Raw genomic sequence first — 24,512 nt, 5'->3', positions numbered from 1 at the left:
TGCGTAGAACATCAAACGCTAATTCGCAAACTGCACTATTATGGGGTAAAGGACTCGGCTTTGGATTTAATACAATCCTATTTAAACTTTAGAGTTCAAAAAGTTGACATAAATGGTGTTTTGTCTTCTGGGTCACCTGTGAAAATGGGAGTTCCGCAGGGGTCCATTCTGGGTCCATTCTTGTTTCTTATATACATTAATGATCTACCATATTTTGTTAAGGACTCTTGCGAAATCGTGTTATTTGCTGATGACACATCTTTGATTTTTAATATCGATAGAAGTAAAAATAACTTTGACGATGTAAATAATGCACTAACAAGAGTTTTAAGTTGGTTCACTACAAATAATTTACAACTCAATGCAAAGAAAACAAAATGTATAAAATTCTCTTTGCCTAACGTAAAAACAGTTAGTACCCAAATAGAACTTAATAATAATGCAATCGATCTGGTAGAATCTACTGTATTTCTGGGAATTACCCTGGATTCAAAACTCCAGTGGGGCTCCCATATAGAAACTCTGGCGGAAAAGCTCAGCTTAGCGGCTTTTGCAATAAAAAGGATACGGTCATTAACCGATGTTTCAACAGCTCGCTTAGTCTACTTTAGCTACTTTCATAGCCTAATGTCATATGGAATCATGCTATGGGGCAAAGCTGCAGATTTTGAAACAATATTTATTCTGCAAAAACGTGCCATAAGATACTTGTATAAAATGAAAGCATTCTCACGGCCATGAAAAGTAATGTATAAACTAATCTAATTTTCTAAAATGTTATAGTGTCATGCTTCTCAATCTGGACTGTTACTTAGCTTTATTATTAGTTTTTTTTTTTCTCTAAGAGATAACTTGGTATTGTCATTCTCACTAAAATGTCTCTGGTGTGGTGGCGTAGTGAGGCGGGTCGTTACATTCCCTCTAATATGGTCGAGTGAAGCGATGGCTGGTTCACTCGTCATGTCTGTGAACCAGCTGCTTTCGGGGACTGGTCAATCCAAGTTATTCCAAATTTATGTATTCCAATTTATGTATGCGAGTCATTTCTACTAGTATTTAAGTATGTAATCTGTAAGTCTAGATATTAGCACGTCACTACCTTGTTTAATATACCACGCAATTTTGTATACCCATTCTTATAAGATACACTATACAAGAATGCATGGTAAATTCAGTGAACTGCTCCTGAATCGAATGTACCTACTACTGCTATTTCTATTTATTTATGTTAACCGGCAGACAGTGGTGACTGAGTTTGTTGCGGCGCTTCTTCTCAGCACTTGCCAAATGTTGGTCTCGAAGCGCTGGTAGGGTAAAAAGATTATGAGACATGTAGAGGCTCCTTAAGAGCAAAATGACGATTTGTAAGAACTATTTATTAGTCTAAACAAATAAAGAAATTTTGACTTTGACTAAAGTGAAACAGTCAGTGGTATCGCTAGTGGTAAACGAATTTCACACAAAATTATTAATACCACAAAACGCAGTAAAATTTATTAATTAATCACTGTTAATTAGACAAAATTAATAAATCATACCTAATTTCTGTATACAGGGTGTTAGGTAAATGAGTATATGAGCCGACACTAGCCCATGTTAACATGGTCATATAAATGGTATGGTGAAGTCAGATTTGATATCATTATTTAATTTATTTAATTTTCATACAAAATAAATTTTATAAAATCCGATTTGTATGAAAATTAAAATAATTAAAATGAAGATATCAATTTTCTGACTTCACCATACCATTTATATGCCCATGTTAACATGGGCTAGTGTCGGCGCATATACCCATTTATCTAACACCCTGTAGAGATATAGATATTAAATAGAGATTATATTAATAATATATTATAATTCAATCGCGGAAAGAAAACTAAACATTGAAAACTAATTAAAACAACAGTTTTTTTATAAGTTTGTCGTCCGTAAGTTGTTTTAATAATTAAGATACCACATTAAACATATAGATTGGAGCATCGATTGGATTTTTTATTAAAATTTTCCTTCGCGTTTTCTTTGAGCATTTTATAATTTTCTCTTGATTTATATCTGAAGAGTTACAACTAAGAAAAATGTAAGTCGCGGGTAACATAAAAGGTCTGCTTAACACGATCGCGTCTTTTCAAGCGAGCAGGAAAAGGTTTTCGCGACCTAGTAACTATAATACGTTTTAAAAAATGTTACGAAAGATGTTATTCAGTTCGTAACAGAGTGAGTTATTCACTCTAAATCCAAATCTTTTGGTGATTTTATTTGTAATTAGTTACATTTGAATACTCGTATTTTATTAGCCTATAGCACAGAATAAAATCGTGATGAACCTCAAGTATTAAAACCCAGATAAACTCGTAAATTGAATACTTTTTTCTCGGCAATCATCTTTTTGCCATAAGATTTTCTGGGGCGACTTACCATCGATTCGTGAACCATCTCCATGCCAGTCTTCTTCTGGAACAAAAACAACCAGCATTAGCTACTGAGTTTGAGGAATATATTTGACTTCGTAAAAATACTACTCGAACCCCCTTATTATTAAAAAAGTTACACCTAGGATGAAAACTGGATTAAAATGACATTTCCATACTAAATGACAGTTAAAGCCAGAGTTCAAGGGTATTACTTTTATTAATAAGGGGGTTAAAGTCTAGTTAAGTTTTTTAGGTCCAGCTAACAAAGAACTTGGCTGATTACATCAAACGGTAACTGTATGTTACCGATTCATTCTAAGTGCTTTCACATCAAAAGCCTACTTGCATAAACAAATAAGTAAAAGCATTTATCTTATTAAATGTTGGTTTTAATTTAGATTTAAGTCATTTGTGTTGTTTAAGGATGTTTATTATTTACAACTAAATTGTTTCATCCAATATGTGATTTTAGGGCCTAATAAACACCTTTGATCAGAGCTCTCAAACGATACAGCCAGCGTACTCTGTCGGGACATAGTTGAAACTCTAGCAGCGCTGCACATTGCATAACAGACTTCAACTTGCACGCTAGATGGCCCTAGGTGACGGTGAACTCATTTGCATGAAACGTGCAGTTGATGTAACATGCACTTCAGAGATGGCGCTTTCAGCTCAGCGCAGATATTTTTAATTTTATTTAAAGTTCAATAAAACATTTTGTAACAGTACTAATAATAATAATACAAATAAAACATAAACCCAGTCAGATTTACTACATAGATCAGTTTCTAAATTGTGATATGTTCTAATATAGCGTTGTTTACTTAAGCAGGAATCACAATTTTTCAGGTCCTTATTGAGGTAAATATAAAAAATGAATATAATCACGTAATTTAAATCCATACATAGTTGATTTCGCGACTATTTTAAAATGATGTGATGATGATCGAAAATAGTGAAGGATTTCGCTTAGCTGCGCTACTTGTTGTAACGACACCTACAGGATTCTTTGTAAACCTTTACGTAACGGGTCCGAGATTGGTGTCTGAAATGTGAACCCGTAAACCTGTTTAGGGTTCTAACTACTAGCCGCTTGTGTGCAGGTGCTTTGGAGGTTGTCGTGATAACAGCACCCATTGGAAGATGACGCTGAAAATGTTTACGAATGTTTCATAGTTAGAATGAATCTAACTATGAAACACGCAATTAATTTAAAAAATGAAGCGAGAGAAAGTTCTTTGAAGATAAATATAAATTATAGGTATGATTTTTTAGATTTCCATGTATAAATCGCCGAAATCTATAGCCGAAATACACATATCAACAACAACATGGTCTAGGGATATTTAAATTAAACCTAAATAACTAAAATTCTATTAACTTTTTGTTAAGACACCTGCACATTAAAATATACCTTGTTTAATAGCCCTGCCCTGACTTAAATCCTATTGAGCATGCCTGGGATATGCTTCAGAGAAGAGCTAGACCATGTTGATGTGTGTAGATGAGTTGATTGATGTTACTGATCCTTTGTTCTCAATACTTAATGATCATTGCGTAAGTTTGTGATGTAAACTCCAACATTAAAAAACTTCTCCAGAATTTTTCTTTTTGATTTGTAACAGCAATTTATCATTTTTTCCTTAAGTAGGTACAGTTTCTTTCTTTCATTCGTACAAGTTTTTTATTTCTGTTATTTTCACAAGAAGCCAAGAAAATATTTTTAAAACACGGGACAAACTTTTTGAAAACGTTCCCAATTCACTTTTTAAGGATTCTTCTAACTTGGTCATTTTTTTGTGTCGGTACATTTTCTTTACCCTGTGTTAGAGCCGACCAACGCGCAACGGTTAGTACCGTACGATAGTCTCTTGGGATTTATGGTTTTTTTTAAACATTTATAAAAAATAAGAAGTTGATTTTTATCGATCTTAACTCCAGGGGAAATCGTCAATATTTCACAATTGATAAGGCCATGGTAGTGCTTTATTCATTTTTGGAAAATAACAGTGAGGGCAGCTGCTCAAGTCAAGAGTACTTACATACAGTCGCAACTGTACAGTCAGCGTCAGATAGATCGAAACGTCTAAGATAGCCAAAATTATCTGATATTCAATATTGCTTGGATTTTTTTTTATTTTTTTCTCTTTCGTGCGAACAGTTTTAGTGCATTGGTAATAATTTATTAACAATACTCACAAGTACTATCTTAAAAATTATTATGTATCTAAGTATTGCGGAACTTGAATCTGAGTCTTTAATTCAAAATTACTGTCTGAACTTGGTACTTGCGTATGTTTGATGTATCAAAAAAATATTAAAATTTAGAACCTGTGTAAGTACTGTCAAAAACTGCCTAGGACATTAAGCGATAAAATAAGGTAAATTTGTAAACCTGTAAAGTAAATTTAAAGCATTTTTCAATGGGAAAAAATACTTGGACGGTTACACCCATAGATATCTACACTAATATTATAAAGAGGAAAATTTTGTTTGTTTGTTTGTTTGGTTGTAATGAATATACCTAATATAGAGAGATGCCAACTAATGCGCTGAGTTCGAGCAATGTGTTCTGTTTTTTTGGCATATTGCTGCGACACCGGCCCTTGTTACATCTTGTTGAAACCATAGCTTAGTCCAGTCAATGAAGGCTTTAACGAAGGTGTAGAGGGAAATGCCTGGTACACTGTGGCGGTCTGATTGAACGTCCCTTCTACCCGATCTCTCCAGAAAAAAAGTTGTGTTCACTAGTTTTTGTAAATAATTTGTTTTCAATTTATAGTTCAAACTACTTCTCATGTGTTAGTAATTCCTTCCTTTTCTAAATTCATCTACAAAACACGATCGACTGAATATTTCACCAGGGAATCGAATAATGCAACTAGATATACGTAAGTTGCTCTTACAGCTGCGCAGCTCCGTTAAAAAACATTCCCAAGCTCAGGAACAATATCCACTACATTGGCTATCTCACTCGCACTATTCACCCCCTCAGTGTCCTTGGATCTCACAGGGGGGTGCGCATCGCTGGGCACGTTAAGTTATAGGGGTCCCCCTTATATTATGCATTACATCTCTACCTTCCCAACGTCTCATTCTACAATACATTCTGCTTTCTTAAGCAAATGCGTGAAAGTACGAAAGTAGCAGTCCAATAAGGTGCCACGGGGTTGCATTTGTCGGCAGTTTGGTGTTTTGGCTAACCTAATAATTTGTGAAGTGTTTTAATCGAATTAGATGAAAAAAAGTGACAACTGGTTCACGCACGGACGAGTTGTCCACTTTATCAATATATAATTGTTTTGAAGTTGTGTTTTTGATAGCCGTCTGGGCATTTTGGAAAGAATAAACCTTTATTTTAACCAAAGGTTTTTTCATTATATCCACCCGCCCGAGCGGCTGTCCACCACATAGTTCGAGCCGGATCCCAGGTACTGTTGGTAAATATGATAACACGGAGCCGAGGTAAGTCCACTGCGACAGCTTCCGAAAATCATTTCTCACGTCATCCAGTAGAGGCGATTTCTTCTGACCCTCATTCTTCCCACCATGCAGTTGGGGCGGCGTCAGGTCGCCATTCATCCCAATCTCGTCATTCGTCGAAAAGCGAACGCTCGGTCGTAGCGCAACGCCTGTCGGCAGAGGTCTTCTTATCAAAATAGAGCTCTTGCTGTCGAATTGGAAACCTTGGAAGCAGCATTTTCTAAGGTGGTTTTTAGTTCTTATCACGCTAATCCAGTGCAATCTTGGGTTCACAGCTTGCCGGCCGAGTTTGTTCCACCTTCCACTCGACCTCCAATCCCGGTAGTCGTGGGTCCTGTCGTCCCACAGCCAGTGCCCCTTCCCCGCCCGCACGACCCTCAACGTCCACATCGTGCGGAGGAAGCTACCACAGCAGGTTGTCCTTATCAATATCCTACAAATCATAACAAACACAACAGCGACGTTCAAGATTTAGCACCAGCGATTATTTCACTTGGTCTTAGCCCAGGGTTTGTGACTTGCCAATATTCAGTGGTAAGGCTACCCTATTGGTATTATTACACCTTTTCATTTCATATTGGTACTATTACACCTTTTCATTTCATCCTAGGTTCTTCATCTCCATTCTATTCAGTTATATTTTTTTTTTGTTTTAAACAGATTCGAGAAAATTACAGAGAAAATTATGTGTGACATGTGCAGTTAGGTGAGTTTGTTAAATTGACTGCTCGGCACACATTTGAGGGTAAGTATTGGGATTCAAGGATTAAGATTGATTGCAAATATTAATTTGTATCGCGGTAAGCCGAAACCGGCGTCCGCAATACCAGCCTTAATCTTGCAATCCTATCTTAATTAACAATTAAAATAAACTCGTGGGGAAGCTTGAATTTTTTAGTTGTCTTTATAACAGTGGGACACTACGCTTTACTTATCTTCAAGCAAGTAACAGGAAGTCCGATGAGTCCCCATAATATCTTGGTTGGCCAGGCTATCGCGTTTCCGCATCCCGGATTCCCATTTTATGGCCCTAATCACCACCATGAGTTGTCATGACCGATGGTGCTCAAAAGCAGATATATCCTGGAAGATTTAGCAATGCTGAATGGACGGTACACAGATGTGAAGGAAAAATATGTTGTGGTGGGAGAGGGTCTCAAGGTCCTCCAACTGTACGAAGGATGGAAGACGACTGTGGCGATATCTACCGACTCGCCACTACGGACTTAACCAACAGATGGCGCTAACACACAAGTTACTATGGCTGACACCACCGTGCCTACAGTCCTGAATCGCGGTGTCGGAGTTTTCTACCCTGCCAAGTATACAGGAACTGTATATAGGGAAACCAAGATGGTGTAAATTGGACCTTGGTCCCTGAGTACAACACCCGCTCGGAAGGAAGCACTTACATCTGAGGTTCCTTATTGTGCTTGATCCTTGCAATCCTACAACGATGAAGAATGCAATTTGAAGTTTTCTGCCGCGGGTGACCCACACGTGACACATTTCATGGACAACGGTCCGGACCTCAAGGGGATCGCTCAAATGTTAAGGATAGTAAAAGAATTTGACCGGCCCTCGGATAATATTCAATCTGATTTTAATCTTAATGATGGAATAGACAAGAGAATAAATCGGAATCGAAGGATCATAAAAAGGGAATGCAGGATGCGGAAACTCGATAGCCTGGCCAACTAAGTTAAGGGGACTCACCGGACCTTCGACCAGCAGTCACATCGCAGGGTGCCGGCACTCCTGAACCCTCTTCGGCTGTAAGGTGGACTGTTATGTCGTCGAGTAATTATGCGAATACGATGCGTAGCAAATTAATTGCGGTTTAGAACTGACAGGACAGGCTGACGTTCTTCCCAAATGAAGTTCGCCTTTCACTTGCTAGCCAGAGCTAGTTTATCCATAGTTCTTGGGAATAAACATTTTTTTTAAATAAAGAGCAATGTAGGTAATGTACCTACTATAATTTGAAAGTGCTATACTTGTGATTGTCGCGTCAACATTATAACGAACTTAGGGTTTGCTCTATGACTAAGTTAAACAACGTAATGTACGAAAACTGTAATAAATACAATAAGTAATTTTATATAAGTGCTTAACATAAGCAAACAGTAGTAATGCGAAATCTGTGTGAAGAAATGAAAGATTTTATTTATTTACCTTTTCCAAGTAATCAAACGTGCCATGATAAACAACAACAGGGTTCGTGGAAACGCAGTCGCTCCATTAATTACCTACACCATGTAGATCTCATTGCATGCTTTAATGATGCAACGAATGTGTCTTTATTAAATAGACACGTAAAACACTTTTACCTGAAATATTTGTTTTATAATTCTAATATTAATTGAGTAAGAAGAACACTGTCTAGTGTCTAGTTATAATGTTGTTCCCCCCTTAATAATAAAAGTTACACCCTAGTTGAACTCGTGATTTAAATTGTCATTTAGTATGGAAATATCATTTTAATCCGGAGTTCATCCCGGGTGTAGCTTTTTATTAATCAGCGGGTTGATGTTTAAGAGTAAGCAGTAAGAAGTCGTCGACGGTTTTCTTTTTCTAAAAACAATACTTGTGCGCTCCCAGGTTGAATACTTTTATTTGGATCAATAGTCTCGTCTTTCTTTAATGGTACATTTATTTATTTTTGATTGAATGAACTTTTGTTCTTCGTTATATCGACTTGATTTGATAGCGAAGGACTCAAAAAGTGTGTGGAGGAGCGGAACAGTGCTTTAATTAGTGACGATAAACTGAAATTGAACGATAAATCGCTATTATACATACAATATTAAGCCGGATCACCAGCAAATTCCTTCAAGCTTCTTTTTCCGCGTATTTTGTGAATGGTGGAATGCATCCACTAAAATTAAAAAAACTGCAATGAAATCTGGGCAACGGGCTTACCATGGAATCTCACAGAAGAACATTTTACTCCCTACCTCACACGATTGAAAGCGAAGCTGCAGATTGTGAGTATTTTTAAATTATATACCTAACAAAATCTTTTTCTGTTTTGTCTTTTAATACTTTAGACTTTATTTGTTTTTAGGGTTGCGTACCTAAAGGGAAGTATGCTGTTCGGCCAGTCAACTTTACTGACAAGTTTTAATTAAATATAAAGATTTCTATTAAAGGCAGGGGTACCGAGAAACTGGAAAACCAAAACTCAAAGACTTTCCACACAAACGGGGCGTGCGTCAGGGATGAATTTTGTCACCTAAATTATTTAATCTGAACAGCGAATACATAATGCGGAAAACACTTGAAGGCTGGGACGGCGGAGTTGTAGTTGGCGGTCGCAGGGTCAGTAATTTGAGGTATGCAGACGATACGACTATAGTTGCGTCGAGTGAAGTGAAATAATGTTGAAATTATTTTCAATTCAAGTAAAAACAGATAATTTTAAACAATTTTAGAATACGTATTAATTAATTTAATTAATTAAGTGAAACATATTAATAACCCTACTGAAAATCCTGATGACGATTTCTCTCAATAATCAAATACAACCCAACGCTTGCTGAAAACTGGAAAGCAACCACTGGACAACTTGGACCTTCTGCACCTAAACGAGAAACTCCAATAGTATCCTTACAAAAAATTCACAAATCCAAAATGCTTTCAAAATGAGTCAAACGCCTACTACTCAAAGAATATGTTCCTTCCTAATGCCACTGAATGAACTCATTTTCTCCAAAGGGATTTCAGCTCTTGCGAGTTCTGCTCAATCAATGCTAGAGATTCATTTGGGTGTATGATGTAACCACTATTCGTCTGCCTATCTGTCACCAGGCTCAGGACATCACTTTGATAATTATTGCACCAGGTACTCGAAAACGGCCGCTATTTCTCATTTTCGACAAACACATGGAAGAATTGGCTTTTATAAAAATTCATTGTGGTCAGACACCGAGCTACAGACAGACACCGGGACAGGTGAAATCGAAAACAAGTTATAATACGGTGTCTAATGTTTTATAAATAATGGTACGGAACGGAACCCTACGTGCGCGAGTCCGAATCGCATAATTTGGTGTGATATCACGACATTAGGTCCGATTGTCAGTCCTAGATTTAATAAACGATAATAATTTGATATAATAACCAACAAGTAATACAAATTGAAAAGAGTAACAAGAAACACAAAAAGTAAATAACTATTTTTTATAATAGAGGCAATTTCAGGGCTACCCTATTCTACCCTTTCTTTTATCTCCATTTAACCTTCTACTTCGACCTTTCCAATTAAAAAATATATACTTTAAAAATAGACTTTGCGCAAAGAATGATGGCGTCACCCACTTGAGCATCGATATCGTATACACTACATTAGGTTAATTAAACCAAACTTTGTTGCACAAAACTGACACAAAAAATTGCAATGCCTGGGAATTCCATCCCCGTCAACTGGGCCAAGTAGAAATTAGAAACAAACGGTGGCCTGAAAGTTACTAGAGAGAATACACAAAAAGAGCTTTGTTTTAAGCTCTGTCCAAACTAAAGCAAATCCCTTTAGGACGCGAATTCAAACAATTCATTCGCCTGGGTTCTCGCACTGTTGGGACTTCCCACGTGTTTTATGTCGTTTTACTGTAACACAGGGTGGCCGGATAATAAGCAAAAATGTTAATATAATGCAGATCTATGAGTGACAATTATTGTCACTCGTAGGTCTGCATTATATTAACATTTTTGCAGTACGTTGCGTACTTTCTTATTCCAAATAAAAAAAATAGAAAAAAAATGAAAATACATCGAATGGCAAACTTTATGGTACTTGGTAGGTGGTTGCGAAAATTACACTTCACCAAATCACAAACAAAAAAACACCGTGAAATGTAACTTTCCATACGAAAAAATATTCTACTTCGATCATCTTTTATGTAGCAACAATTTATATCCACTGTTGGGAAACAATTTATTAAAATAATTTTATATTTTGCAGAAGACTATCGATAAGCTTACCACAAATTTCCGGTGGGGAAACTCGCATAATGTATCATGCACAATTCAGTTTTAAAATATTCACGTAATAAGTATCATTTCAATTTTGGCAGTTTCGATTGCGGTTCAAAAGTATAGGTATTATTGCAGGTTTTAATAACCCTGATTTTAATATTTCATATGATGAAGGTATATATTATTTTCTTGCTTCCACACATTACTGGACCGAACATCTATAAGTATTATAAAAGTTTCTAGGGCATAATACCGTTCTAAGTATAGACGCAATGAGTTCATGCGATTATGATTACAATGATAAACCTTTGTTGTTTCTGTTTTATCTATCACTTTTTCAAATGATTATATAAGCTCTACACTACAAACGAGTTTAAAACTATACCAATTGATCCAAAATATGCAAATTAGAAAAAGGGAAACAAAAATCCTCTAACGCAGCTACGATCATGGAATAATATGTTTTATAATAACACTGTAATCAAGGGAAAAATATCTGAATTTTTGTGCTTGTGTACAAAGCTGATGTAAATTCCAAAATAAGTTATATGTATGTTACTACGATGAATGTGATAAATTAAAAAATATTAATAATCGCCGGTTATTATAATAATTGCCGACAGTCGAGGTAAAAGTAATAAATAAATTACATTGATCAGTGATTATTTCAAAATGTAACCTTAGTACTTACAAATATCATAAAAGAGAACAACGGCTCATGTATTATATAGTGCTCGTGTACAGCCACAGATTTTGAACGTTTTGCATAATTATATTAATTAATATAATTTGGCATTATGAGTTTGGACTGTTTCTTGCTTGTAATATTACTTTGCCATAATGTCCATATCATATTGTTTTGTTTTAAAGTGAAAAATAGGTTAAGTTGCGGCTATTTAGTTTTGCATACATAAATGATCTTATATTTAATCACATTTTGTTTTTTCATTAGATCCAAAAGCATATGACGCCACATTCAATCAGTTGGATTAGCAAAACGTCAAAACAGTGATCCTGAATTTGCTCATAAATTGAGGCATATTGGTGCTCTGTCACTTTCGAGACAACAGAAATTATTGATGCGATTCTTTGGTTCCTACCACCATCCACCTAGTTCCAAGATGATAGTAAAACAAAGTGTAAGTATTTCTAACTCGACAACCAAACAATATAGTACCACTATCTCAAAATAAAGAGAGAGAGAGAAACTAAGCCAAGGTTACCCGCCTCATTAACTTGAGCACCATTGTTTCCTATTTTCACCTCAAGAGCATGGCCGCTAGACTATTTGTGTTTAGAATCTTAATAAAAATATATTTTTACATAGATCATTAGTCCGTTTATTAAGTAAACTTTCCCACTGCGAAAATTATATACAGGGTGGAAACGATAAGTGATCTCACTCGATTATTTCCAAACTATACAAGATATCCAAAAACTGGTTACTGATCCTGAAAGTGCTTCACGAGCTCTATTCAATGGTACCAATAATATAGGTTACAAAATAAACTGGATCTATTTGAAAATTCAACGTTTCCAGCCTCCATACATTTAGTAAAACCGGTATCCTTCCGTTTGGCCAAATTACTTTTCGCCAAATTTCACTTCGCAAACAACTTATCGCCAAAGTTTCATTTCCCAAATGAACTTTTAGCAACTGTACTTTTCGCAACTAATTCATTTGGTCAAATTATCATTTGGCCAAATTTTACTTGGCAAATGTTTATATAGCAAATGTTTTATTTTGCCAAATATTATATCCCAAATAATTTGTTTGGTCAAATTGACACTTCACATACTTACCCACCGTTACCTACAAATCAAAGCATAGTCACATGATCATGGTTTATGTAAAACAAAGAGATTGCAGAAAACAGTATAGTTGCAGAAAGTAGGTATTGCTGAAAATAATTGGTTAGGTTAGGTTAGAACAGTGACCACTAACGCGCGAAGGCGAGCGAAGCGTGCCACGGCAGCGGCCGCCGAGCGCTAGAATCACCTTAATTGTTAATGAATCATTTAGAAATTTCGAAAAAAAGAATGAAATATGAAAATTACTATAGATTTTTTTTATATTTACTACCCACGAAACAAAATAATAACCACAGGCTTATTTGTATTCCATTCTATGCATCAATCAAATTATTTTGTAAATTGTTTATCGTGAAATATTTTTGCCAAATGAAACATTTGGCAAAACATACTTTGCCAAACAATAATATGCCAAACACGACATTTGCGAATTAAAATTTTTGCAATAAGTTGTTTTGCCAAATGAAAATTTGCGGAACGTTGTTTGCGTAGTGATAATTTGGGAAACGTTTTTTGGCCAAAAATTAGTAATCCAGTAAAACCACATTATATTAGAAACTACAAGATATCCAAAAACTGGTTACTGATCCTGAAGGTGCTTCTCGAGCTCTATCTAACGGTACCAATAATACGTTATAAAATAAACTGGATTTATCCGAAAATTCAATGTTACCAGCTTCCATACATTTAGTACTGTCACAGTCATGGCACTCATGTCTTAATAATATTATAGCAAGTAAAGCCTAAAACCAATGTTTTCCATTAATAATTTTAAATAAGAATGCAATTTACGAGTTAATTTTAAGTGTTTATAGTTAAAAATAAAAAAAAATTAACACGTCTAATATTGTGTGGCTGGCATAGTGGCATACATTTAGTATGGAGGCTGAAAATATTGAATTTTCGGATGGATCCAGTTAATTCTGTAACCTATTACTGATATCGTTTGAAAGAACTCCTGAAGCACTTTCAGGATCAATAATCAGTTTTTCGATATCCTGTATCTATAGTTTAGAAATAATCGAGTGAGATCACTTATCGTTTCCACCCTGTAGAAGTTGGATTTTTATGTCCACGCGTATTTTGTTATTACAATATTTATGAGGGATCTGTAAAACAATAATACGAGCACGTAGTTGCTAATTGGGGGAAGAGATGCTTTCGAGACGAAATCCTTTTCGGCATAATTTACAATAAGAGGAAATTCGTATTCGAGGAATACTGCCATCAAAGGGTTTGATTGAAAGCGTTGCTTTATCATTTACCGTTTCCACCTCCAAAATTGATGCCAATGAATCGTAGAAGCTTCCAAAACATAAACAGCGAAATAAGGGAAAGGTAAACTAGACAAAAATCATGTGTGTCAGATAAGTAGTAAGTAGCAAAAAGTTTTAGAGATAAATTGAGAAAAACAAGTCGGCATCTTACAGGTACGTAAGTGCTTTTATGTGTTGTCATTACTGTATATGCTGATAAAATAAAAACAGTAATAATGCTAAATAACAGGCGATACTAAAAAAATACATGAAATACACAAAAAAAAAACAACAAATAATAAAAAATGATACTTTTTGAAAAAAATCTGCTTTTAAATTCATGTGTTTTTGGCTATTTGATAAATTTCTCCAAAAAATGCCCCTATAACCGGTGGTTTTTATTACTTTGTATTATTCTAATCTATAATAAATTCAAAAATTTTTTGAGATTTTTTTAAAAAATTTTAAAAAAATCTCAAAAAATTTTTGACCTCTTTTTTGTCGATAAAAATAGGTCTAGTTTCATCTATTTTCATATGTACACTTTAACGTGACTCACACTGTATAGATGCGCCCACACGTATGTGTTTGAAGAAAAAAAATTTTGAGTTTCAGTTCTAAGTATGGGGAGCCCCCAATATTTATTATTACTTTTTATTTTTGCATCAAAATCTTAATGCGGTTCACAGAATACATCTACTTACCAAGTTTCAACAGTATAGCTCTTATAGTTTCGAAAAAAAATTGCTGTGACATACGGACGGACAGACAGACATGACGAATCTATAAGGGTTCCGTTTTTTGCCATTTGGCTACGGAACCCTAAAAAGGTTATTAATTACAGTTCATCAGTAGGTTTTTGGAGATTTACTTCATGCCAATTTATTTAAAATGTTGCATGTTTGACATAACTGTTATAGTTACAATGTATCTTTGTTTATCCAGCTACTGGACGATATGAGTGTCAGATCCTAACCTCAATCTGAAGTGGGTTTATTAGCCTTATTGAGTGAAGTTGTCGCAATGTTGTACCTTGGCCACCCAACTAGCGATGTACCTCGGTCACTGGCCAAGGTATATCGTTTTGGTCACTAATACGGCCAGCAATTCATACGTTTTTATTGTAATAAAAAAAAACATTTCGTTATAGGTACAATGCCGCGAAGCAAGGAAAAAATTAAGCGACCTGTGCTTGACACAAAAAAATTGAAAATGCTGTTAAATTAGTGAAGGCGAAGAAATTTACGCTTCATGGTGCTTCTGTACATTTTCGCATTCCTCGAACCACTTTGAGACGGTACTACCGCCACATGATGAAAGAAGGCTCCTCAGTGCAAGATTTACGAGATAATCTGCAGTCAAAAAAGTTTTTAATGAAGAGGAAGAGAAAATGCTAGTGGACTACATCAAGGATGCAGCAAACCTTCAGTTTGGCTAGACTTTAAAAGACGTCAAAGTACTGGCATACCAGTTCGCAAAGGCTAATAAAATAAAATGCCCTTCCTTTATCATGGGACTCTAAAAAATGGCAGGAGCTGGCTGCGTTTATTCAGGAACAATTTTATCAATGAATTATGTAGTTAATTAAATGATCTTTACATACTCGTACATACACACTATACAAGCTTGACTAGAACCATTATTATATATTTTTTTCAAATCAAAATCCAAAAAACTGGCCTAAGTACAACAGGTTCCCCTAGTGTCTTGATAAATCTCATTGATACAGACAATTTCATCGACCTTTTCACCTATTGTAATTATTTGAGCCTCTTTATTTACATTATGTGTACAAACGTGTGAAATTTGTATCGAGCTGACTGCCGCAGCGACTGCTGCCGCAACTAATTAATTAATTGCATTAGATACTAAGCGATCGCTCGGGTTTCAGTTTCCAAGTAATAAGTTGTTGTCTGCATTAACGCCATATTGTGTAGAAGGGCACACTGACTGGGATGCGAATAAGATTAATTTTAATTTATATCGAAAGAAGCTTACCAAATATTGTCGAATCTTGTGAACTAATAAATACATTGTAATAGCTACAAAAAGTATACTTACAAGAGGAAGCTATTTTAATAACAAAAAATCCTTTTATTTGGGCTTTGAAAATAAGAGCTTCTTGATTGTATTTGTTAATAGGTACAACTGAATTCTCGTCTGGTAGAAGAGTTTAAAATCTTAATTTTATGATTTTAAAGGCCAAAACCCAAAACCTATATTGTCGTGGAGCGACGTCAATACTCAATTGACCTTACAGATTGATCCCAGGATTAATCCGGGCAGTTAAATCACAAGTACCTCGGCGTTTGGCGCTAATGGAAGCGTAAATAGTCGCCTTTGACATCGTTACCCTAACATAGGAGATCATACTTAGCTACATTTAAGGGTTCTTCCACACGAACAGCAATTTGCTGTCGACGCATGTAACTGCAGTTGACGTCAGAAGGCGACGGCTAGCTGTCGACATGCCGCCGCCGTGCTGTCGACGCGTTCGCGGCTGTCGCCACCTGCCGGCTAGCCGCCTCCGCCATTTTGAAGGTCAACTGTCAGTAGTCCAGGAGCAAAGAACGCTCACGCACACATAATGAGTTCCGAACAAATTGATTCGGAATTGCTAATTAGTGCTGTCAAAAACAATGAAATAATATGGAACCGTTCCACAGCACAAAATATGTATACCTACTCGTAGAAGCAACGTACGTCAATTCGAATCTTTTAATATGAATACTGGAATCGAGGCTTTTTGGGCATGTTTTGAAGCCTTAATTATGCGTACGTTAACATCTTGCTTTACAGAAAACTTGAAAAACATACCAAGTCACCTAGACTCTACCATTTAATTGAGGTGGGTTTACCGAAGTACACGTAATATTATTTGGAATATTTGTATATTCGCAGAGAATACCAAGTTATTTTATTGAGTTATTCCAGTTACGGGCACATAAATTGTCGCATGATCTGATACGAAGACAAGACATGTTTATTATTATTCTTAATTGGTTCAGATCATTTATTAAGTATCATTATTATATAGTCAGCTAGTTTCTGGTATGATGGAATACGTATTTTAAAAATGTAAGTAATTAATGTTTATCATCGCTTAATACTGCAAAATAATACTTAACAAAGTTCACGTTCACGTTTTATTTTAAAATAATAGTGCCCTAAAGTAATATTTGCTTTCTACAGATTATTTTTCAGCTAGTTAAAATTTTCAATATTTAAGATTTTTGTCTAAGAATAATGTAGTACCTACCTAATATTCGGTAGGTACCTACATTAAAATGTTAGGTAAATTTTACGAAGGTTTTAAAATTATTGCGCGTAATTTACAACACGAAAATGTTCCTTATTAAAATTAATTTGGCCGTTTCATATGTTTGCTGGTTAATTACCAGCAGCAGCAGGAAAATTATTAACCAAAATTGAAGGGTTTGCGAAAAGCGAAATAAACTCCGACTTTTAATCACATTTATTAAATGCGATTTCTCAGTAAATATTGAACTCTATGTTTGCGTATTTTCAACATTAGCAATATAATGAGTTTTGTGATAGGTAGGTACTGTCGGAAGAAATGAACCTGGAAATTTACGTTATTGCTGAAACAAAGCTATAGCAAACGCTTCAAGAGTCATGACATCCTAAATCTGCACTAGAGGATGTAGGGATATGTAAATGATTATTTTTCTCAATGGAGAAGACAACATCCAAAGGACTATATAACTCATCCGCTAATAGTCGTGAGACTGATCGCAGATAAAGCACAGAAAAAAAGGTTCACTCTTAGGTCAGGTATGCTGGTTTACGTACCGGAAAACTGTAACGGAAAACGCCGATTCAATTCAAGCATAAACAGCACAACACAAACACAATTTTAGCACAGTCGGGAAGAGTCTCACAGTTTTCTTTGTTTTATATGGTTGGATAATACAGATACGTAAAGTTTATTTAAGGACTATCTCAAGTTAAATGTTTTACCTTAAATGTCCTACTAACTACATTAATATATTAAAATATGCACACTGGCGCGCTTGAGCTGTCAAATCGTATGAATAGCCGCGCCGTGCTCACGTCAAACCTATCTCATAAGAACAGGGCATTTTCCATCATCCCCAAAAATAATTCCACAATATTATTATTTATTGAACTCTAGTATTAATCGTTCCTGCTGTGAACTGAAGCAATACGTTGAATTAAATTTCTTGTAATAGAGTAATTTTTTGCACTTAAACAATTTAAACGATCATGTTTTTTTATATTATTTTAACCAATAAGGTCGTAATACAACAGGGTATTCTACTCCTTTTGAAACAGTAGGTACCTTCGTTAAATATTAGAGTTCCTATTTGTTTACTTTTTCTTATAGAGTTTTACACATAAAAACTAAACCAAACAACTATCAATCATTGACAAACAGAATTAAGCAAAAATTGTAGTGCACCGTGGCAAGCCTATCATTTCCATACCTAGCTCCCGTTCTTCTAATACCTAGAGAAAGTTCTGCGGGCGGCTTGGATGACCTTACTCCACACCATCTCAAAGACCTAGTAAGTGCTAACTGTGGCGAAGCCAGTACTATTCTCCTGAAGGAGTTGGTTGCACTGACAAATTTGATCTGGTGGCGTCAACCCACAATTTATAAATATTTTTTAAGGAGCCAATCTCTGTGCCCTCAAAAAAAAGGATGATGGCATTCGACCCATTGCCGTTGGCTCAATTCTGAGACGACTAGCCGCCAAAATTTGCTGTAGGGCTGTTTCCGATAGCCTTGCAGCTTATTTTGAACCTGTCCAGCTAGGTTTTGGTATAAAAGGCGGTTGCGAAGCCGCCATCCATTCAGTACGCTCTTTTTTGTATAGTAATCCCAGCGACGTCCTGCTGAAAGTGGATGTTAAAAATGCTTTTAATTCAGTGGATAGGTTTTTATTTCAGTCTTGCTGACACAAACAAAAACTAAGGCTCCAATGATTTATCCTTTCCTTTGGCAATGCTATAGCACCCCAAACATGTTAAAATGCTTTTAATTCAGTGCATAGGTTTTTATTTCAGTCTTGCTGACACAAATAAAAACGAAGGCTCCAATGATTTATCCTTTCCTTTGGCAATGCTATAGCACCCCAAACAAACTACGAGGGTGGTCTGAAAAGTTTCCGACCTCAACGTGAAGATGGCAGCACACATCAATTAAAGTCAGGGAATGTAATTGTGCATCTTTTGACAGCAACACTTCAAAGTTTCAGCCATTTTTGACGCGCGGTTTTTATTTGAAAGTCGTTTGAGTGAGTCGATGTGCGTATTTTTGTGAAAATGGAAAAAATCGAGTATCGAGCTGTCATAAAATATTTGTTTTTGAAAGGGAATACCCCTACGCAAATCAAAGATGAGTTAGATTCTGTGTACGGGGACTCTTCACCGTCATTTACCACAGTAAAATTTTGGGCAGCCGAATTTAAACGTGGCCGTAAGAGCTTGGGAGATGATGAACGTTCGGGACGTCCAAAAACTGTAACTACTGACGATAACATCGCTAAAGTTCACCAAATGGTGTTAGACGACCGCCGAATTAAAGTGAGAGAGATAGCAGAGGCAATGAAAATGTCCAAAGAACGTGTTTGTCACATATTAAATCAAGATTTAGGCATGAGAAAGCTGTCCGCGCGTTGGGTGCCGCGTTTGCTAACGTCAGACCAACGACGTGTTCGAATGAACATTTCCAATGCTCTGTTGGCGCAGTTTAGGCGCAATAAATCCGAGTTTTGGCGCCGACTAATTACTGTAGATGCAACTATGTAGAAAAATCAAAATAAATTTTAAGAAAAATAATCTTGTACCTATCTATGTTAGGTCGGAAACTTTTCAGACCACCCTCGTATTATATAAGGATAACATCATTGAGTCTGCTCTTGGGTGTCAGCAAGGTGACCCTCTTGGTCCAGCTATTTTTGGCTTATCAATTAATCCTTTCATAACCTTACTGAATTCCAAATTAAATGTGTGGTATTTAGACGACGTGGCCTTTGGAGGAGACCCTAATACAGTTTTGGCCGATTTAAATATGCTAACACAAAACTTTAAAAAACCGGCTTAGATTTAAGTTTTTCAAAATGTGAATTGTTTGTAGGTACAAAATGGAGTCAGGTGACTCCTGTCCTAATTCAGAGAGTGTCATTTCGAATTTTTATTCCATAGCTCCCAATATTAAAATTATTAAAAGAGATTCGCTTCGCCTCCTATAATGGAGGAATCGTTTGCTTCTTTTACAGACGAAAAATTACAGAGCTTTGAAAATGTTTCGAACCGTTTACTTAAAATTAACACACACATGGCGTGCACAATTATTAGTCCAGTCAATGAATGCTTTAACGACGGTGACGACGGCCCTCGGGACTTTATTTAGACTAGTTAGGAGGTGAACATAACAAAAGTCCCCGCCCTTAGTCCTTAATCCGGCGGGAAGAGGGGGGTTTAAAGGTACCACTTTTCGTTTTTTCGCTTAATCCTCGGAAACTATGCGTCCTAGTGTCATGACTACTATGGACGTCAATACCTAAAGAACTGTTTGAGGTACCTATATTTATGAAATTTGAAGCTCAAGTTTATCCAGCAAGACTCAACCCATGAGCCAAATTTGAAGTGTTAACCTTTGGCGTGCTATTGAGCCGCGCAAAACTGCACCCGCCAACTGCTACGGTTTTCAAATGATGTTTCAAAATGACAAAGTAGTCTTGTCTTAGATCTGAGACATAGCAGTTGACAGAGGTTGCACAGATCTGAGACAAAGCATAGGAGAGGTTAATGCACTGTAGTTTTTGAGTGAAGGGGTCAAAAGTGGCACCTAGTGGTTCGTCTGAATATAGGTACGCACGGTGCAGTCCCCTCCCTGGAAATAGGCTTAACATGCTCCCGCATGTCTAGAATGTTTGCTCAATGTTGATTTAGTCGATTTTCTCGTGATGGGATCATGTAAGACAAAAATAAAATTTCCAATATTACAGACCTTCTAGAGCAGATGCAGCGAAAACTATACAAGATATAGAAAAACTTGACTATCTCACCTGTAGCAAATTGAATAATCTTTTTTTGATTCATAGTAGCCATGTCACTAGGACGCATAGTTTCCGAGGATTAAGCGAAAAACCGATTAAACCCCTCTCTCCCCGCCGGCTCAAGGGCTAGGGGCGGGGACTTTTGCTATGTTCACCTCCTAACTAGTCTAAATAAAGTCCCGAAGTCAGAAATTGTGTTCCATGGATTTCCATGGGTACTAGGTATATCCTGTTTTGTCTTTTTGTCCCTAAATTCACATATTGCATTCGTTCTTCACATTTTTGGAAATACCCTTGCTTAACAGCCAAATTAGATGACTATAAAACAAATCATTTCCTCCGTTTTAAATATTCCTTTAGATGATCGATCATGGACCCAAGCTTCTCTACCTATTAGGTTTGGAGGTTTGGGTAATCGCAAAATTTCCAGTGTCGCTCTACCGGCTTTTTTGTCTTCGGCTCATAGCACCAGTGGATTGGTTTCAAAAATACTGAGTAAGTGTTCTGACTCAACTACCATCCACCTAGCCGAAGGCATTTAGCGCTTGGAGGCAGTTAAGCTCTGAAAATTTGCCGTTGTCTCTCATCTCACAAAGGCAGTGGGACGAGCCGATCTGCAGACTTGTACGGAATAACTTATTAAACACGTCTACCAGTTCTGCAGATCGAGCTCGTCTTCTGGCTGTAGCCGAGTGGGAATCAGGTCTTTGGCTTCACTCCCTACCTTCTACTCATATTGGCACGCTTTTAGAAAATACCACTTTTAACTTAGCAGTTTCGCTTCATTTGGGGGCACCATGTATTGTCCCTCATCGCTGTCCCTGCGGTGACATGGTTGACTCCCTTGGTCATCACGGACTGTTATGCAGCAGAAGTGCCGAGAGATTTTCCCGTCACGCCAGCCTTATTGTCATCATACGCAGGTCTCTTGCTAGCGCTTCCGTACCGGCCATTCTTAAACCAAATGGCCTGGTTCGGAGTGATGGTAAGAGACCTGATGGTTTAACTTTGGTTCCATGGAAGATGGGACGGCCACTAGTGTGGGATGCCACCTGCGTAAACACACTGGCACCGTCTCATCTTCCACAAACCTCGTCTGGGGCTGGTACTGCTGCTGCATCAGCGGAATCCCTCAAGCGGCGCAAATATGTAGCTCTTAGTAGTACCTACATGTTTGAGCCATTTGGGGTCAAGACGCTAGAGCCGTGGGGACCAAGTGCTCACAGGGACAGCTGTACAGGGTATTAGCCAAGCGGCTGCGGTTCTTGGTCAAAGAATCAGTTTGGTCATTCAGCGCGGAAATGCAGCCAGCATTCTGGGCACCATGTCGCGTTGCTTGGACAACGATTTGGGACATATTTTTTATTTGTAAATATTTAGTCCATGTAGGTACGAGTAGTTTATTTCTATGTATAATATTATAACTTTATCTATTTAATAGTAATTAATTAAAAACCTGCGATAAAAATATTTCGGCAAAATAGTACGCTTTATAAAAGGTATATCGGAAATTAATTACAGATGACTTCGCATCACAATTCGAAAATGCAGAAATCAAGGCATGTAGTATAGAACACTTCAACAATTTTTTTTCCACACCTTAGCTATAACCTCCTAAGTGAAACCCGTAAGTAGTGGTCAATTAATTTTGTATTCTCTGTTATTGAAAGACTCACCTATCGTATTTTCAATAAATTCTTCATCATGCCGAGTAGAAAACCAGAAAGGAATTGAATGTAATCAAACTGAAAGGAAATTAATTTCATTGCGTTCAAAAAGCAATTCACGTAATTACGAATGCAATTAACCATTTTGCATTCGTGGGATTACCTATTCATTAAATGACATGGCATCAAAAGATAAAGAGCGTGAAATACAAAGTATTGGATAAACAAAATACGACACGGGCCTAATTGAATTGAAGCTGTCCAGTTTCGGAGAAAAATCAGCATTGGCAAATATACGTGAAATTCTGATTGAGATAAACAAATAATACCTTTAAAATAGGGAATGTTTTTCGGGAATGTTTCACAGGAAAAAATCATTCATAACATGTTGTTTGTTTGATATACTGAGACTAACACTGAGTATTTTTTCTTTTACGCAAACAACATTATTTTTTGCCGTATTATAAGAAAAGCTACTTCCGTGCAATTTAATGTTTTTATCTTATATTAGTAAATCTCGCGAGGCTTAGGATGAAACACAAATAAATGTTTTTTATATTTTATTTTTTGAATTCTGTTTTTGACTGCTGTCTTGTGTAAACAACGTTACGAAATAAACGCGAAGTTTACTTGGATATTTTCTGATATATTTCACTCTTTTGCACGGCCAAACCTCTGATCCCTCTGTCCTCAACAGGTGTTAAAGACCATTCGAGCCATAATACTAGACCCGCACTAGCACAAAAAAGAAATAGAATAAAATAGTTGATTAATAATTATAATACAAATAATTATATTAGGTTATATTCACATTGTTGAGTGGCATGCCTTGTGCGTGCGAAACATGCCACATGGCGATGTGGAAATATACTTTTATTTTGCGGCTCCACGTTTCTGAAAGATGACGGGAGAGGGTACAACAGTATTGCGTTAGTCTGCCGCCACTCACGTGGTGGTGTAGACGTTGCAATAGTTGCATGCGGCTGCTCCAGGCTACAATCTTTCGATTTGCGTCCTTATGGGTACAATACTAGGGTTAATATGATATCAAAAATGTTTTAAGTGAAAAAAAAATAATTATAGTGTGAATTACTTCTTTTCGTTGATACACAAACCTCATTATTTTATTAAATAATTAATCTAAAAATATTAGTAATAAAAAGTTTATCTATAAACACTAGTTAATATTTTTAAGTCATTGCCCAAAATGATGGTTATCTTAGTTTTGGTGAAGTGAAGTTACGTCTTGTTTTAGATTTTTCATCAGTACCTCTAGTAGGAAAAACTTTCGAGTTCGTTTCGTTGCGTATTCAAAGTGTCATCGAAAAATTTTGTATGAAAAATTAAACAGCGCACCCTATATTATAGCCGCCCTAGGGGGCGCTGTTTAATTTTTCATACAAAATTTTTCGATGACACTTTGAATACGCAACGAAACGAACTCGAAAGTTTTTCGTACTAGAGGTACAGAACAAACAACGAAAAGACTTCTACGAAACGAAAAATCACAAAAATTTAGAAAATCTAGTCGTATTTATTGTATTGTCGTCAGCACACCAATCTACCAGAAAATCTCAACTGATTTTGTACCCTATATCAAGAGCTTAAAGTTCAAAATCCAATTATGAATTAGCTTTGAGACCGTATATCGGAAAACATTAAAAAGGAATGAAAAGACTAAGAAGACAAAAGAGTTTAAAAGCAAAACGTAAGAGGTGGAGATGTGGCGGATGTCAGGAATTATACAAAGAGCCCATTGTAGAGGACTGGATCGAGTGCTCGGAGTAGTGTAAGGAATGGTGGCACGAAAAAAGTACTGCATATATGGATGGAGCACTATACCAGTGTGACTTA

General features: G+C 36.4%; 1 protein-coding gene across 1 annotated transcript in view; it reads right to left on the bottom strand.

The window, feature by feature from the left end:
* The window catches only part of LOC114362056 (coiled-coil domain-containing protein CG32809-like), a gene marked incomplete at its 3' end in the record, with an annotated part of 47,301 nt that overhangs the window by 20,768 nt on the left and 2,021 nt on the right, over positions 1-24,512 (bottom strand). Inside the window, exon 2 of the mRNA XM_028317310.1 lies at positions 2,419-2,454. Coding sequence (XP_028173111.1) covers positions 2,419-2,454 — 36 coding nt within the window. The remainder of the gene's footprint in view (positions 1-2,418; positions 2,455-24,512) is intronic.

Source organism: Ostrinia furnacalis, unplaced genomic scaffold (genome assembly GCF_004193835.3).
Source record: "Ostrinia furnacalis isolate ACB-3 unplaced genomic scaffold, ASM419383v2 OfSCF6139, whole genome shotgun sequence".
Lineage (NCBI taxonomy): Eukaryota > Metazoa > Arthropoda > Insecta > Lepidoptera > Crambidae > Ostrinia > Ostrinia furnacalis.
Note: the sequence above shows the minus strand (reverse complement) of the source record. Positions and strands in the feature narration are given on the sequence as shown.